At 45.5% G+C, this 13172-nt stretch overlaps 1 protein-coding gene across 3 annotated transcripts in view; it reads right to left on the bottom strand.

The window, feature by feature from the left end:
* Positions 1-12106, bottom strand: part of GALNT7 (polypeptide N-acetylgalactosaminyltransferase 7) — a 111809-nt gene extending 99703 nt beyond the window's left edge. The window contains exon 1 of one of the 3 annotated variants that reach the window (XM_073341645.2): positions 11497-12106. In XM_073341645.2, coding sequence (XP_073197746.1) covers positions 11497-11622 — 126 coding nt within the window. In that variant the 5' untranslated portion in view covers positions 11623-12106. The remainder of the gene's footprint in view (positions 1-11496) is intronic. The other 2 variants (XM_073341644.2, XM_073341646.1) reach the window with 2 other exon arrangements.
* Positions 12107-13172: the final 1066 nt, after the last annotated feature.

Here is a 13172-nt window from a genome sequence, read left to right as displayed (position 1 = left end):
TATATCTGGCCTGTCCAGGAGAGGGCTGGACAGTGCAAAACATATATTTTGGGGGGAAATCTGAGATGGAGTGTGTTAGGGTCACCCTGCAAGTGACAACCCAGGCTGGTGGAAGCCAGAGTGTGACTGACTTGTGGCTGACAAGCTACAGTTTCCACAAACACTCAGGGTATTACCTGCATGCTGCATGGCTGTTTATGAGCGGCCCAGATTGGAGCTACCACAGCAAAGCAATGTGAGGCTCCTGAGGTTGCAGGGAAGTGGTAACACAGCCCCTCGCTGGTCTGGATTGCACCTCGGAACGTCATACAATTCCAAATACTTGTTTCTTGAAAGCTTATGTGGTTTATTAGAATTTTATTCCCTGCTGTGTCTATGTGTTTATAATGCTTAGTGGACAAGTGCATTATTTAGCCTTAGCAGTAAAAAATTAAATTCTAGCTTATTTTTAGATTGTATGGCTTGAAAAAGACTTTCAGCAAACTGGTCTCTGATTTTTTCTTTTGTTCAAACAATAATGTAGTTTCTATATAAGAAGCAGAATTTGTAGCGTAATACCTAGCGACAGAAACAATTATCTTATCAGTATAACTGGACATAATGCAGACAAAACCACTTCAGAAAAGTAGTAACAATTATAAAATTCCTTGCTACACTATTTAGAAACAGAATTTAGATAAGACTAGTGTATTAATACCCACCAACAGCAATCATTAGAAATAGAATGTGTGAAATACACTTGTTAGATATGTGCTTTGCACGACATGAATAGATGAGGTATTTTTCTATTGGATAAAGCTGCCTCATAGTAGACAAAATATGTTGCTGCAACAAACATTCTAACAGAAGCCTGTGTTTAATCTGGAAACAACTCTGCTGAAGTGCAGTTTGAGAACTGCTAGTCAAAAGCATACTAGCTTCTGAACTGGTTAGACTGCTGCTTGACGAATGTTTATTAAAACAGAGAGGATGTAAAAGAGTTTATTATTATTAATTAATTGTAAAATAGTGTTTTAGTAGGTAACATCACCCTCTTCATCCAAACAAATTATCCTTGATGCGTGTTCCAAACCCAAATACCAGTAGCCACAGAAAAATTAGACTCAGAGACCTATAGAGTAGGTTTTTCTAGTCAACTATACTACCTATACAAGATTGTTCAGCACAACACATTTTCTAGTACTTTACCAAGACTGGTTTTTAAAAGGCGTTTAGAAATAAAGGTATCCACCACTTTCCTTGGGAGATTATGACACTGGAATAATCTCCCCTTCCTGATATTTAACCTAAAATTTTATTTTTTAACTACATTCCATCGCTTCTCACATTACTACACTCTAATTCCTAATGATTCCTCCCGTCTTTGAGGTGTATACCGTTCAATCACTTGTGGACTTTTTTCCTCCTTCCTCTCCCCCACCCCAAACTGTTCATTTGCTGGATTTTGTATAGTTAGCTTTTACTTTTACTTTGTAAAACCATCTCTGCTGATATACCCTAGGAGAAAGTCTTGCCTCCCCCCTAAAACAGTTAGTCATGTTTCAATACATATGCTATTATATAGATATACCCCAGAGGCTTGTGCGTTGGGTACACATTTGTAAATTCCAGTATAAATAATATAAGAACAAAAAATTTGCCATAATTAAGATTTGAATTACATTTATACCCCAAATACCACTGGTGAGACAAGCAATTACTTCTTCTCCTAGAATCTTTGTAATGTAAATTCCTCCATCATTTCTAGAAGAAAATTTCAAATGTTTTTACAATGATGACAGCCCTCCGTATACTTAGCCCAAGTTTTTCTCCCTGCCCCTCCATTTTAGTGTCCATGTGTTTCTGTTGTTGCTCAGTTCATATAATTCCCTTAAAAGGTCACTATGATATCTTCTTAGGTACATATAATGCACAAATCAGAATTATTTACTAACTTCCAACCAGTTAAACTTGAACAGCCTGACTGAAGGATGTGGAGTTGCACAGCTTCAATTAAGGACATAATCTGGCCAACAGAATCTCTACTGCAGGAACCAAAAAAGATAATGACACACAAGGAAAAGAACCCAACACTGAGATCTCAGACTTCTTGCAGGCTGGTAGTTTTGAGGAAAATACATACAAGAATTCTTTCTACTTGTAAAATTAGCTTATTTCATATGGGATCACTGCCAAGCAGAGAAGAATTCATTTTTTCACCTTGTCACTGTTAGATTAGAATTCTTCTGCAAACTGCTCAGGTTTTGCAGAAACTATATACCGTACCTTGATTTATCTGAACCTTCTCCAAAATTTGTACATCCTTCAGAGATAAGGTTCCCAAAACTGGACACAGTACTCCTAGCCCCAGTGGAGTCTCAACCATGGTTTTATACAGTGGCATATTTTCTTCCCAGCCCCTCCAATTCCTTTGGATTCACCCTATGATTATCTTGACCTTTTCACGACTGCTAAACAACGAGACATTTATACCTTCATGTTCCTTCCAACCTGAATGCAATAACTTTGATTGTTAAACAACTGAAAGTTATAGGCAATCAATGCAAAAGTTACCTCCTAAGTTTTAGATACACAATATATGACTTAACATTTCTCATGTTAAAAATCTATCAGCTGTTCCACAGACCATTGACAATGTATTTATGATAAACTGCATTCTGAAAGATTTGTAACGTTACCAGTGCTTCTAACATTTGTTGTTGTTTGAAAATGCTAAAGTACATCCCCAGAGGTACAAATCTCTTGAGTAAATACAGGATAGTGTCATGGAGTGTTATCATGTCCAACATAGCAGTTATCACCATACTTTCAAATGTAGTTTCAAATGTAGTAACGTTCCTAGTCTTATGCATGCTTTTTGTCTTATGCATGCTATTTTATCTGCTTTAAAAAAAGAAAAGAAAACAGAAAAGACTTGTCAGTGGGCACTATACAATTGCTCCATTGGTCTCCTTAACCAACTCCAAATTCAATGCTTTATTCTATGTCACCAACTGAGTCACCATTCGCTAACCATCCTCTTTATTCTCCTCCAAATCATTCTTAACTCACTGCACCATGGGCATACATACACTAACACTTGTGTTGGCTATATTTTAGCTGCAGGGCCTGGACCTTGTTTTTATACATAAAGCATCAAGCACACAAACTACAAGATACATAAAGTAAGTGACTGTAAACAAAATAACCAATTCACTTGACTAATAAATTAAGACCTAGTCACTTGGATTAGATTTTTCTCTTGGATAGTGTATTTAACACAGAGAAAAAAAATCTAACTCTTCATTAGAAATAAAGTGCAGTTTTCCTAAATGTATGATTAAATGCTTATCACTGAAATTAAAAGTCTGAGTAGTTCAACCTGCATATATCATCTATAGGTAACCATGGACAGAATACCTTTTCCCCAGATTCATACTTTTCAGACCTGCTCTTGCTAGTTTAAAAAACATGCCTCAGCTGGAAGTGGTTTCCAAATCACTCTTTTTATATGTGACCTGAGATCTCTAACCACTTGAGCCAAGCAGCAATTGTGCATGCACCCAGGGATACAAGGAAGGAGCATGCACAGTTAAGAGCTAGCAGAAAGCTGCTTGCTAAGTTAAGGGTCTGTCAGCATTTCCAAGTTTATAAACTCTTGTTTTCAGAGCTTTATAATTGGCAGTAATCATTCATTTATGGCTTATTACAACAATCTATAACCCACGAACCAACCCCTGTCTCCCTCACGACTGTAGAGGTGTTAACAGGCCACTTCACTTTGAATGGTCCCTTGAAATATGGGTTAACTAGTTATGCTAAACAATCTGTTCCTCCTTGTATTTAACTGTGACACTCTGAGTACATTTCCTAGACCAGAAGAGTGAGTGGTGTTCTAGCTCAAAAGCTTGTCTCTCTCAGGCCTTGTCTACACTACGAAATTAGATCGAATTTATAGAAATCGGTTTTGTAGAAAGTGTTTTTATACAGTCGATTGTGTGTGTCCCCACACAAATGCTCTAAGTGCATGTAGTCGGCAGAGTGTGTCCACACTACCGAGGCAACCGTCGACTTCTGGAGCGTTGCACTGTGGGTAGCTATCCCACAGTTCCCGCAGTCTCTGCCGCCCATTTGAATTCTGGGTAGAAATCCCAATCCCCGATGGGGCTAAAACATTGTCGCGGGTGGTTCTGGGTACATATAGTCAGGCCCCCTTTCCCTCCCTCCGTGAAAGCAACAGCAGACAATCGTTTTGCGCCTTTTTTCCTGGGTTACCCGTGCAGACGCCATACCACGGCAAGCATGGAGCCTGCTCAGCTCACCGTCACCATATGTCTCCTGGATGCTGGCAGATGCACTACTGCATTGCTACACAGCAGCAGCTTATTGCCTTTTGGCAGCAGACAGCACAGTATGACTGGTAGCTGTCATCAACGTAGTCCAGGGTGCTCTTTTAACCGACCTGGATGAGCTCGGGGTGCCTAGGCAAACATGAGAGTGACTCAGCCAGGTCATTTCCTTTTTAAGTTTTATCTCATGGCGATTGAGTCCTTCCAGCAGTGCACTGTCTTTTAATCAGCAGCCAGGAGAAGACGATGGCCAGCAGTCATACTGCACCGTCTTCTGCCGAGGACCCAGGAGATGATGATGGCTGCCGGTCGTACTGCACAGTCTGCTGCCAGTAAGATGTATAAAGATAGATGAAGTGGATCAAAACAAGAAATAGACCAGATTTGTTTTGTATTCATTTTCTCCTCCCTCCCTCTGTGAAATCAAACGCCTGCTAAACCCATTTTTGAGTTCTGTCCTTAAGGGGGGCATTCTGTTTCTCGCAAAGCCACCCCTTTGTTGATTTTAATTCCCTGTAAGCCATATTGTCAGTCGCCCCCTCCCTCTGTCAGAGCAACGGCAAACAATCGTTTTGCGCCCTTTTCCCTGGATTGCCCAAGCAGGAGCAGACGCCATTGCACAGCAAGCATGGAGCCCATTCAGCTCACCGCAGCAGTTATGACCATTGTAAACACCTCACGCATTATCGTGCAGTGTATGCAGAACCAGCACCTGAAAAACCAGGCAAGGAGGCGATGGACATGAACACACTTTTCTCTAAAACCGCATTCCCCCGCAATTTGGAGATCATGGTGTTAATGGGGCAGGCTCATGCCGTGGAACGCCTATTCTGGGCCCGGGAAACAAGCACAGAGTGATGGGACCACATAGTGTTGCGGGTCTGGGATGATTCCCAGTGGCTGCAAAACTTTCGCATGCATAAGGGCACTTCATGGAACTTTGTGACTTGTTTTCCCCTGCCATAAAGCGCAAGAATACCAAGATGAGAACAGCCCTCACAGCTGAGAAGCGAGTGGCAATAGCCCTGTGGAAGCTTGCAACACCAGACAGCTACCGGTCAGTCGGGAATCAATTTGGAGTGGGCAAATCTACTGTGGGGGTTGCTGAGATGCAAGTAGCCAACATAATCATTGAGCTGCTGCTATCAAAGGTAGTGACTCAGAGAAATGTGCAGGTCATACTAGATGGCTTTGCTGCAATGGGATTCCCTAACTGTGGTTGGGCCATAGATGGAACCCATATCCCTATCTTGGGACTGGACCACCAGGGCAGTCAGTACATAAACCACAAGGGGTACTTTTCAATGGTGCTGCAAGCACTGGTGGATCACAAGGGACGTTTCACTATCAACATGGGATGGCCGGGAAAGGTTCATGACGCTCGCGTCTTCAGGAACTCTGGTCTGTTTAAACGGCTGCAGGAAGGGATTTACTTCCCAGACCAGAAAATAACTGTTGGGGATGTTGAAATGCCTATAGTTATCCTTGGGGACCCAGCTTACCCGTTAATGCCCTGGCTCATGAAGCCGTACACAGGCACCCTGGACAGTAGTCAGGAGCTGTTCAACTATAAGCTGAGCAAGTGCAGAAGTGTAGAATGTGCATTTGGACGTTTAAAGGGTCACTGGCACAATTTACTGACTCGCTCAGACCTCAGGAAAACCAATATTCCCACTGTTATTACTGCTTGCTGTGTGCTCCACAATCTCTATGAGAGTAAGGGGAGACGTTTATGGCGGGGTGGGAGGTTGATGCAAATTGCCTGGCCGCTGAATACACACAGCCAGACACCAGGGCAGTTAGAAGAGCACAGCAGGAAGCGCTGCGCATCAGAGAAGCTTTGAAAACCAGTTTCATAACTGGCCAGGGTATTGTGTGACACTTCTGTTTGTTTCTCCTTGATGAAAACCCACCCCCATGGTTGCCTCTAAATTCCCTGTAAGCCCCCCCTCCCGCCCCCCTTCAATCACAGCTTGCTTGCAAAGGAAATAAAGTCACTATCATTTAAAAAAAACATGTATTCTTTATTAATTGATTATAAAAATAGGGAGATAACTGACAAGGTAGCAGGGTGGGGTGTGGGAGGAGGGTAGGAGGGAAGGAAAAGGCCACTTCAAAATTTGTTGAATGCTAGCCTTCTGTTGCTTGGGCTGTCCACTGGGGTGGAGTGGTTGGGTGCCTGGAGCCTCCCACCCCGCGTTCTTGGGCGTCTGGGTGAGGAGGCTATGGAACTTGGGGAGGACAGAGGGCAGTTAAGCAGGGACTGCAGCGGCAGTCTGTGATCCTGCTGCCGTTCATGAACCTCCACTAGACGCCGGAGCATGTCCGTTTGATCCCGCAGTAGCCCAGCGTTGCCTCATGCCTCCTCTGATCTTCCTGCCGCCACTTCTCCTCACGTTCATCGGCCACTGTCCTGTACTCTGCTATTGTGTCCCTCCACACAGCTCTGTCAGTGCCGGAGGACTGCCTGAGCTCAGAGAACATGTCATCGCGTGTGTTTTTTTCGCCACCTTATCTGAGATAGCCTTTGGGATGGAGAAGGGAGGCTTGAAACATTTGCAGCTGCTGGAGGAAAAAAAGGGAGTGAAGTATTTAAAAAGATACATTTTACAGAACAATGGCTATACTCTTTCACAGTGAACAACACTATTCACATTACATAGCACATGTGATTTTGGTACAAGGTCGCATTTTGCATCTTATATTGAGTGCCTGCGGCTTTGGTGTTAGAGATCACACATGCAGGGCCGGGCAATAGAATTCGGCTTGCAGGCGGCCATGGTAAGCCATAGTCTTTCGGCTTCTGCAACCTTCATAACAGCAGCCCCCTCTTTTCCCATACCAAGCAAAGCCCGTTGAGTTGACCATTTAGTGCTGCAGTTTTCCTGTTAACGTGCAGCAGCAGAAACCAAACTAACCCCCTCCCCCAACCCAGTTCTCTGGGATGATCGCTTTTCCCCTCCCCCCACCGCCTGGCTGGTATCAGAGAAGATACCTGCTAGCCAAACGCGAACCCCTCAGCGCCAATGCTGCCCCCCGTCTCCGCACGTGGCTAACTGCGTGGAGGATTTCTTTTCAGCCACAGGCAAACAGCCCAGTAGGAACGGCCACCTCTGAATGACCCCTTAATTAAATTCCCCTATTTCAACCAGGTTACCATGAACGATATCCCTCTCCTGAGGATAACACAGAGAGATAAAGAATGGATGTTGCTTGAATGCCAGCAAACACCAGGACCATATGCTGCCAGGCTTTGTCATGCAATGATATCAGATTACTTGCTACTAGCATGGTGTGGTAAAGTATTCTACCATGGAGGACGGAATAAGGCTGCTCTTCCCAGAAACCTTCTGCAAAGGCTTTTAGAGTACCTCCAGGACAGCTTCATGGAGATATCCCTGGAGGATTTCCACTCCATCCCCAGACACGTAAACAGACTTTTCCAGTAGCAGTACTGGCCACGAATGCATCCCAAGTCCTCAAGGCTACTTAATCATTAAAAAACGCTTGTTTTTATAACATGTATTATATTTTAAAAGGTACACTCACCAGAGGTACACTCTCCGGCTTCATTGGGTTGGGAGGGTATTTCAGTCAGGGTGATAAAAAGATCCTGGCTGTCAGGGAGAACAGTGTACTGTGTGTTCTCCCCGAGCTCGTTCTCCTCCTCATCTTCCCCGTCCGCAAAATCCTCAGCCATGGCGGAGAGTACCCCATCATCGGAGACTATGGACAGGGGTGGGGTCGTGGTGGCGGCCCCCCTTAGAATTGCATGCAACTCAGCATAGAAGCGGCATGTCTGGGTCTCTGTCCCAGAGCGTCTGTTTGATTCTTTGGTTTTCTGGTACGCTTTTCTGAGCTCCTTAAGTTTCATGGGGCACTGTGTTGCGTCCCTCATGGCCTCTGAGATTTTTTGAAATGTTTTGGCATTTTGTCTTTTGGAACGTAGTTCTGATAGCACAGATTCCTTTTCACCATACAGTGGTCAGATCCAGTACCTCTCGTTCGGTGCACGCTGGAGCTCTTTTTCGATTCTGGGACTGCATGGTCACCTGTGCTGATTAGCTCGCTTGCCCAACCAGGAAATGAGATTAAAAAGCTCCCAGGGCTTTTCCTGTACACCTGGCCAGTGCATCCGAGTTCAGAGTGCAGTCCAGAGAGGTCACAATGGTACACTGTGGGATGACTCCCGGAGGTCAATACCTTTGAATTGCGTCCACACTAACCCTAATTCGAAACAGCGATGTCGATTTCAGCACTAATCCCCTCGTTGGGGAGGAGTACAGAAATTGGTTTTAAGAGCCCTTTATCTTGAAAAAATGGCTTCGTTGTGTGGACGGGTGCAAGGTTAATTCGGATTTAACGCTGCTAAATCCAACATAAACTCATAGTGTAGACCAGGCCTCACCAACAAAAGTTGGTCCAATAAAAATATTACCTCATCCACCTTGTCAGTAATCATTCAACTTGGCCACAAGGTTTCAGCTCAGAAGCAATTTTTATCTGAGTGAATTCAGTGTTTGTGAAAGGTGGAAGTTTCTTTGCACTACAGTCCTCGTTTTAATCAATACACGCACACAGAGGCGGGGAAAGATTCTTCACATCAGGAAGTGCACCTCAATAGTGACCAGTAGGAACCACCTGAAGCTGCAACGATACCTGCAGCTGGCCTGCGGCAGCCGACTCAAACTCACAGAGCTCAGCCAGTGGGGCTGTTTCATTGCTGTGTAGACTTCTGGGCTCAGGCTGCAGCCCAGGCTCTAGGAACCTCTGAGGCACAACGGTCCCAGAGCTCAGGTGTCAATGAAACAGTTCTGCAGCCCAAGGCATGCAAGCCCACGTGAGTGGGCACAGCCCAGCCATGGGTTTTTCTTTGCTGTGAGGATAGACCCTGAATTATCTCTCAATAACTACTACCCATGATTTGCCTATTCTTTTAGGAGACTTTAGTTTCCAAAGCTGTCAAGACTAACACCCTTCATAAGCACTAAAAATAAAAATAAATGATTTTAGTGAATTTAAACTGAAATGTCACAGACAAGAAAATTCATATGCAACTAAAAATTCTAAAGATTTTAAACATGGGTTTATTGTACGGGCACAAAACATGTTTTTAGAAGGACAGATCAGAAATTAGAAAACTCATTTTCTAATCAACCATGAGAACTCCAAAGGAGCCATTATAATCCATCATCTCAACTATATCTGACACGATCCAACAAACTGTATGGGTTCCAAACGATAGCAACATCTCTTGAAAGAGCCTACTAATGTTCACAAGTTAAGAATTATACAAACTAACTTTCTCTTGGTTATTATGCAAAGCGTTCAGCTATAAAAGCCAAACACACAATGAGTGAAAGCCAGAATGTCATCTCAGATTTTTAGTTTTAACTATGAAATTTCCTTGCTTGCTTTTGTGGGTTAAAGTAAGATCTCCGAGATTACTTTGAACTTAGCTTTTGAACCTCAGCATGATGAACAGCACTTACAAGATATGATCTAAACAGAAATACCTACTGCAAATCCAGTCAAAGGAGGGCTGGTTTATTCTCAACTGCAGTAATTCTATAGTAACACATGCAGTTGGGGAGCATGCACATTTGTTTCTCAGACCTCTTGAAGTATAGCATTTTTACAAGCTACTGGTAAAAAATATTTTAAGAACAAAATGCTATTACAACAGCAGTCAGTTGTTCTAGATATCAGAGACCATGCTACTGTTTCACTGTGGGGACTTGTAACCCTGAATAAGGTCTGTTCTGCCACCCCCACACCAACTACTACTATCATGCCAGCAGCAAGAGCTTTTCATGTTACTCTTTCTGCTGGATCTGCTTCTCTTGTCTCTACCACAAATGCTCCTCTGTCTGTAGTAGGTGGAGCACAGTGGGGGCCCCTTGAGATGAGAACTACCACATCACAGGAGAATGAAGAAAGTTTGTGAAAGGGGGAAGAGAAGAAAACGTGTAGTGTTTTTTAATACATGGTAAAAAGTAAGCATTATGAGGTATCTGGACACTTTACAAAGTTTACATTGAGACATTAATTATCTTAATGTGACAAAATGTGCCTTTAATCCAACCAGTCAGCTAGGAATTAGATCAACTGGGAAGGCCGAGGCAAAAATGGTGCAATTTGTAGCTTTTACTAAAAGTGCCAGGATTAATGTTCTGTACATTTTCCCAGGCATGAATACAGAGGTGCAAGGCCTCTACCAGAATTACCCTGAGGCTGAGATGTATATCAAGTGTTCCACAATTAGGAAATCACTGTTCAAGCTATTGTTTACTGCAATAAAAGCATATGCCTGAGCCAGTGCTCTTATCCAAAACGAACAAGGTAAGGGCATTGTTTTTGTATATAAAAGACTGCCTCTGACTGAAATTGATTAACTACAGCTAGCCCTGTACACCTGTGCAGCTCTTGCTCCTGCCATTTAGTTCGCAGAAGAAGGTAGGTTATTTCCTACCACCTGCGGGCGCGGGATAACATAGCCCTTCCAGCGTCGCTCTAATGAACTCGGTGAGTGCCGGATACACCTCCAGAGCCTCAGCTCCGGTCTGTCTCCCTTCTCAATTGAATGTCCCTGATCCTCCCTAGGTCTGCTCAGACATTTCAGTGGGCGCTGCATGCCGCCACCATCACCCCGAGTAACGGGGGGGGGGGGGGGGGGAGAAGAGCGCTGCACCCACCAAAGCCAGCCCTTCTTGGGGCTAGGCTGCCGCTGCACCGGGGCACTGCACGGGCCGCAGCCTGGTCCCCTCACGGGTATCGACGGCCTCGGGGGTGGGCGGGACTCCCCCTGCCCAGAGCCACAGGGTCAGGGCAGGCCCGAGGGCGGCGGTCGCCCAGCGGGGCTCGATCCCCGCGTGCCCGCCACAGCGAAGCCCGCCCCACCCGTGCTCGGCAGCGGGGACGGCTGGGCATGGTGCCCGGGCGCTGTGAGGAGCCCGGCTAGCCAGGCCGGCCGCAGCTCCCCGGTCGGGCCTTCAAACGCCACAGGCCGCAGCCTGGGCGCCAGCCGCCGCCCAGCGAAGGAGGGAGGCCCTGCCAGGAGCAGCCGCCTCTCCTGGAGGGGGCTGGGCGGGCCGGGAGACACCCCTTCCCCATCCCCCCGCACTGGGGGGAGACACCGCCCCGCCCGAGCGCTCGCTCGCTCACTCACCCACATCCTGCCCTGCGGGCTCGGCTCCTCGGCGCGGGGGGACAGCGAGGACCAGAGCAGCAGCAGCCCCAGGAAGCTGCCCGCCAGCAGCACGGCGCGCAGCAGAAAGCCCAGCTTCAGCCGCATCGTCCCGCGCCGGCCCGACGCCCTGCTACCGCTTACCGCTCCCGCCGCCCGCCTCGGCCCCCTCCTGAGCTACCCCGTCCCCAGCCCGGAGCCGGGCTCGGCTCCCTGCCCGCGCCTGGCGTTGCGCCCCCCGCTCCTGCTCGCTCTAGCCGCCTGCTCTCCGCTCCTGCTCCTCTCTTTAGCTCTACCCCGATCCCAGCCTGCTGATCTGCTGCCTTCCCGCCGCCGCCGCCGGCTGCTACTGCCGCCGCCCCCTGCTCAGTCCGTCACTGTGCTGCAGGCACAAACTTTTTCTCCCCCTCCTTAAAACTGCCCCGATTCCTCTGCTGCTTGTCTCGTCTTTTCCCTGCTGAGCTGCGCCCAACAGCTCAAATGATCTGAAGCAGGAAGTCACCGCAGCAGCAGCGACAGCTCCACGTGGCTGATTTATAGCCCGGAGAGTTTTCCATATTGATTGTAGGTTGCCTTTTCACACGTCTCCCTAAGGAGGTGGATTTGTACGAGTAAAGCTGGGATGAGGTGTACAAACACCAAGCTGCTGCTCCTAGCTTGGTGAGGTGGAAGAAGGGATCATTTCCGGGTTTATGCCTTTACCTTGGCTTGGAAAGAGAGACAGAGTCCACGGGGATTTATAACTGCCTTTTTTAAAACTACCATCATACCAGATTCGAACCCAGATTGCACCAGACCTCTGTCATACAATACTACTTTTACTTTATTTCCCCCTGAATGTTTGTAATTTGATGTATGGGAACTCTGATATGTGCACTGGCCTCATCACTGGTGAAAACTTTCAAAGAACGGAGCCCAGGGTGTCAGGCCTTAAAAATGATTTAGTATGTGTGTAGCCCTGTCTGGTAAATCTTATGCCTTAAGTATTGAAAAGAATGAAAACCTTGTAGATATTTTACTTTAGAAAATAAACTATATTCCCCTACCCAGGGCTAGCCCTTGCAACAATAATAAAAATAACTTCCCAACTTTCTGTATAACTAATTTCAGGCCAATACCATGCAAAGTACATGCTTAACTTTATTCATGTTGAGTAGACCTATTGAAATCAAGTACTGTTTTTGTCCATAGTATTAAACTGGTGTACCAGAAACAAATTGTACACAGTCTGAGCAAATAACAAGGATCTAAATTCAGTATAATTCCTGAAATCATTGACTTTTCTCAAATTTTGGCTTGTATTCCTGACAGCAATCTTAAGCCAACCTGTCTTTCATTCCACACTTGCACTCTTCTGAGAAAAATGAACTGCACTGAAAGTTAAGCATTCTGTTTTTAGCTTGTGCAACAGTTGTGAAAAATTAGTGTAGTCCAAGTGCAGTTATCAGGAAAGCAGCCATGTAAAAACAATTTTATTTATTTAACAGTTCTGCTTTTGTATAGTCAGTCAGAGTCACTAAGGTTTACTAAGGTTTTTTTCAAATTCCTGTTCACACTGCAGGAATCATATAGATCCAACAATCCTGAACATTGACTTTTCAGTGATAAGTTACTTTAGAACAAGATATTGCCTATCAATAGGATTCCCCGTGGATGAT

This window comes from Lepidochelys kempii, chromosome 4 (assembly GCF_965140285.1).
Source record: "Lepidochelys kempii isolate rLepKem1 chromosome 4, rLepKem1.hap1, whole genome shotgun sequence".
Classification (NCBI taxonomy): Eukaryota; Metazoa; Chordata; order Testudines; family Cheloniidae; genus Lepidochelys; species Lepidochelys kempii.
Note: the sequence above shows the minus strand (reverse complement) of the source record. Positions and strands in the feature narration are given on the sequence as shown.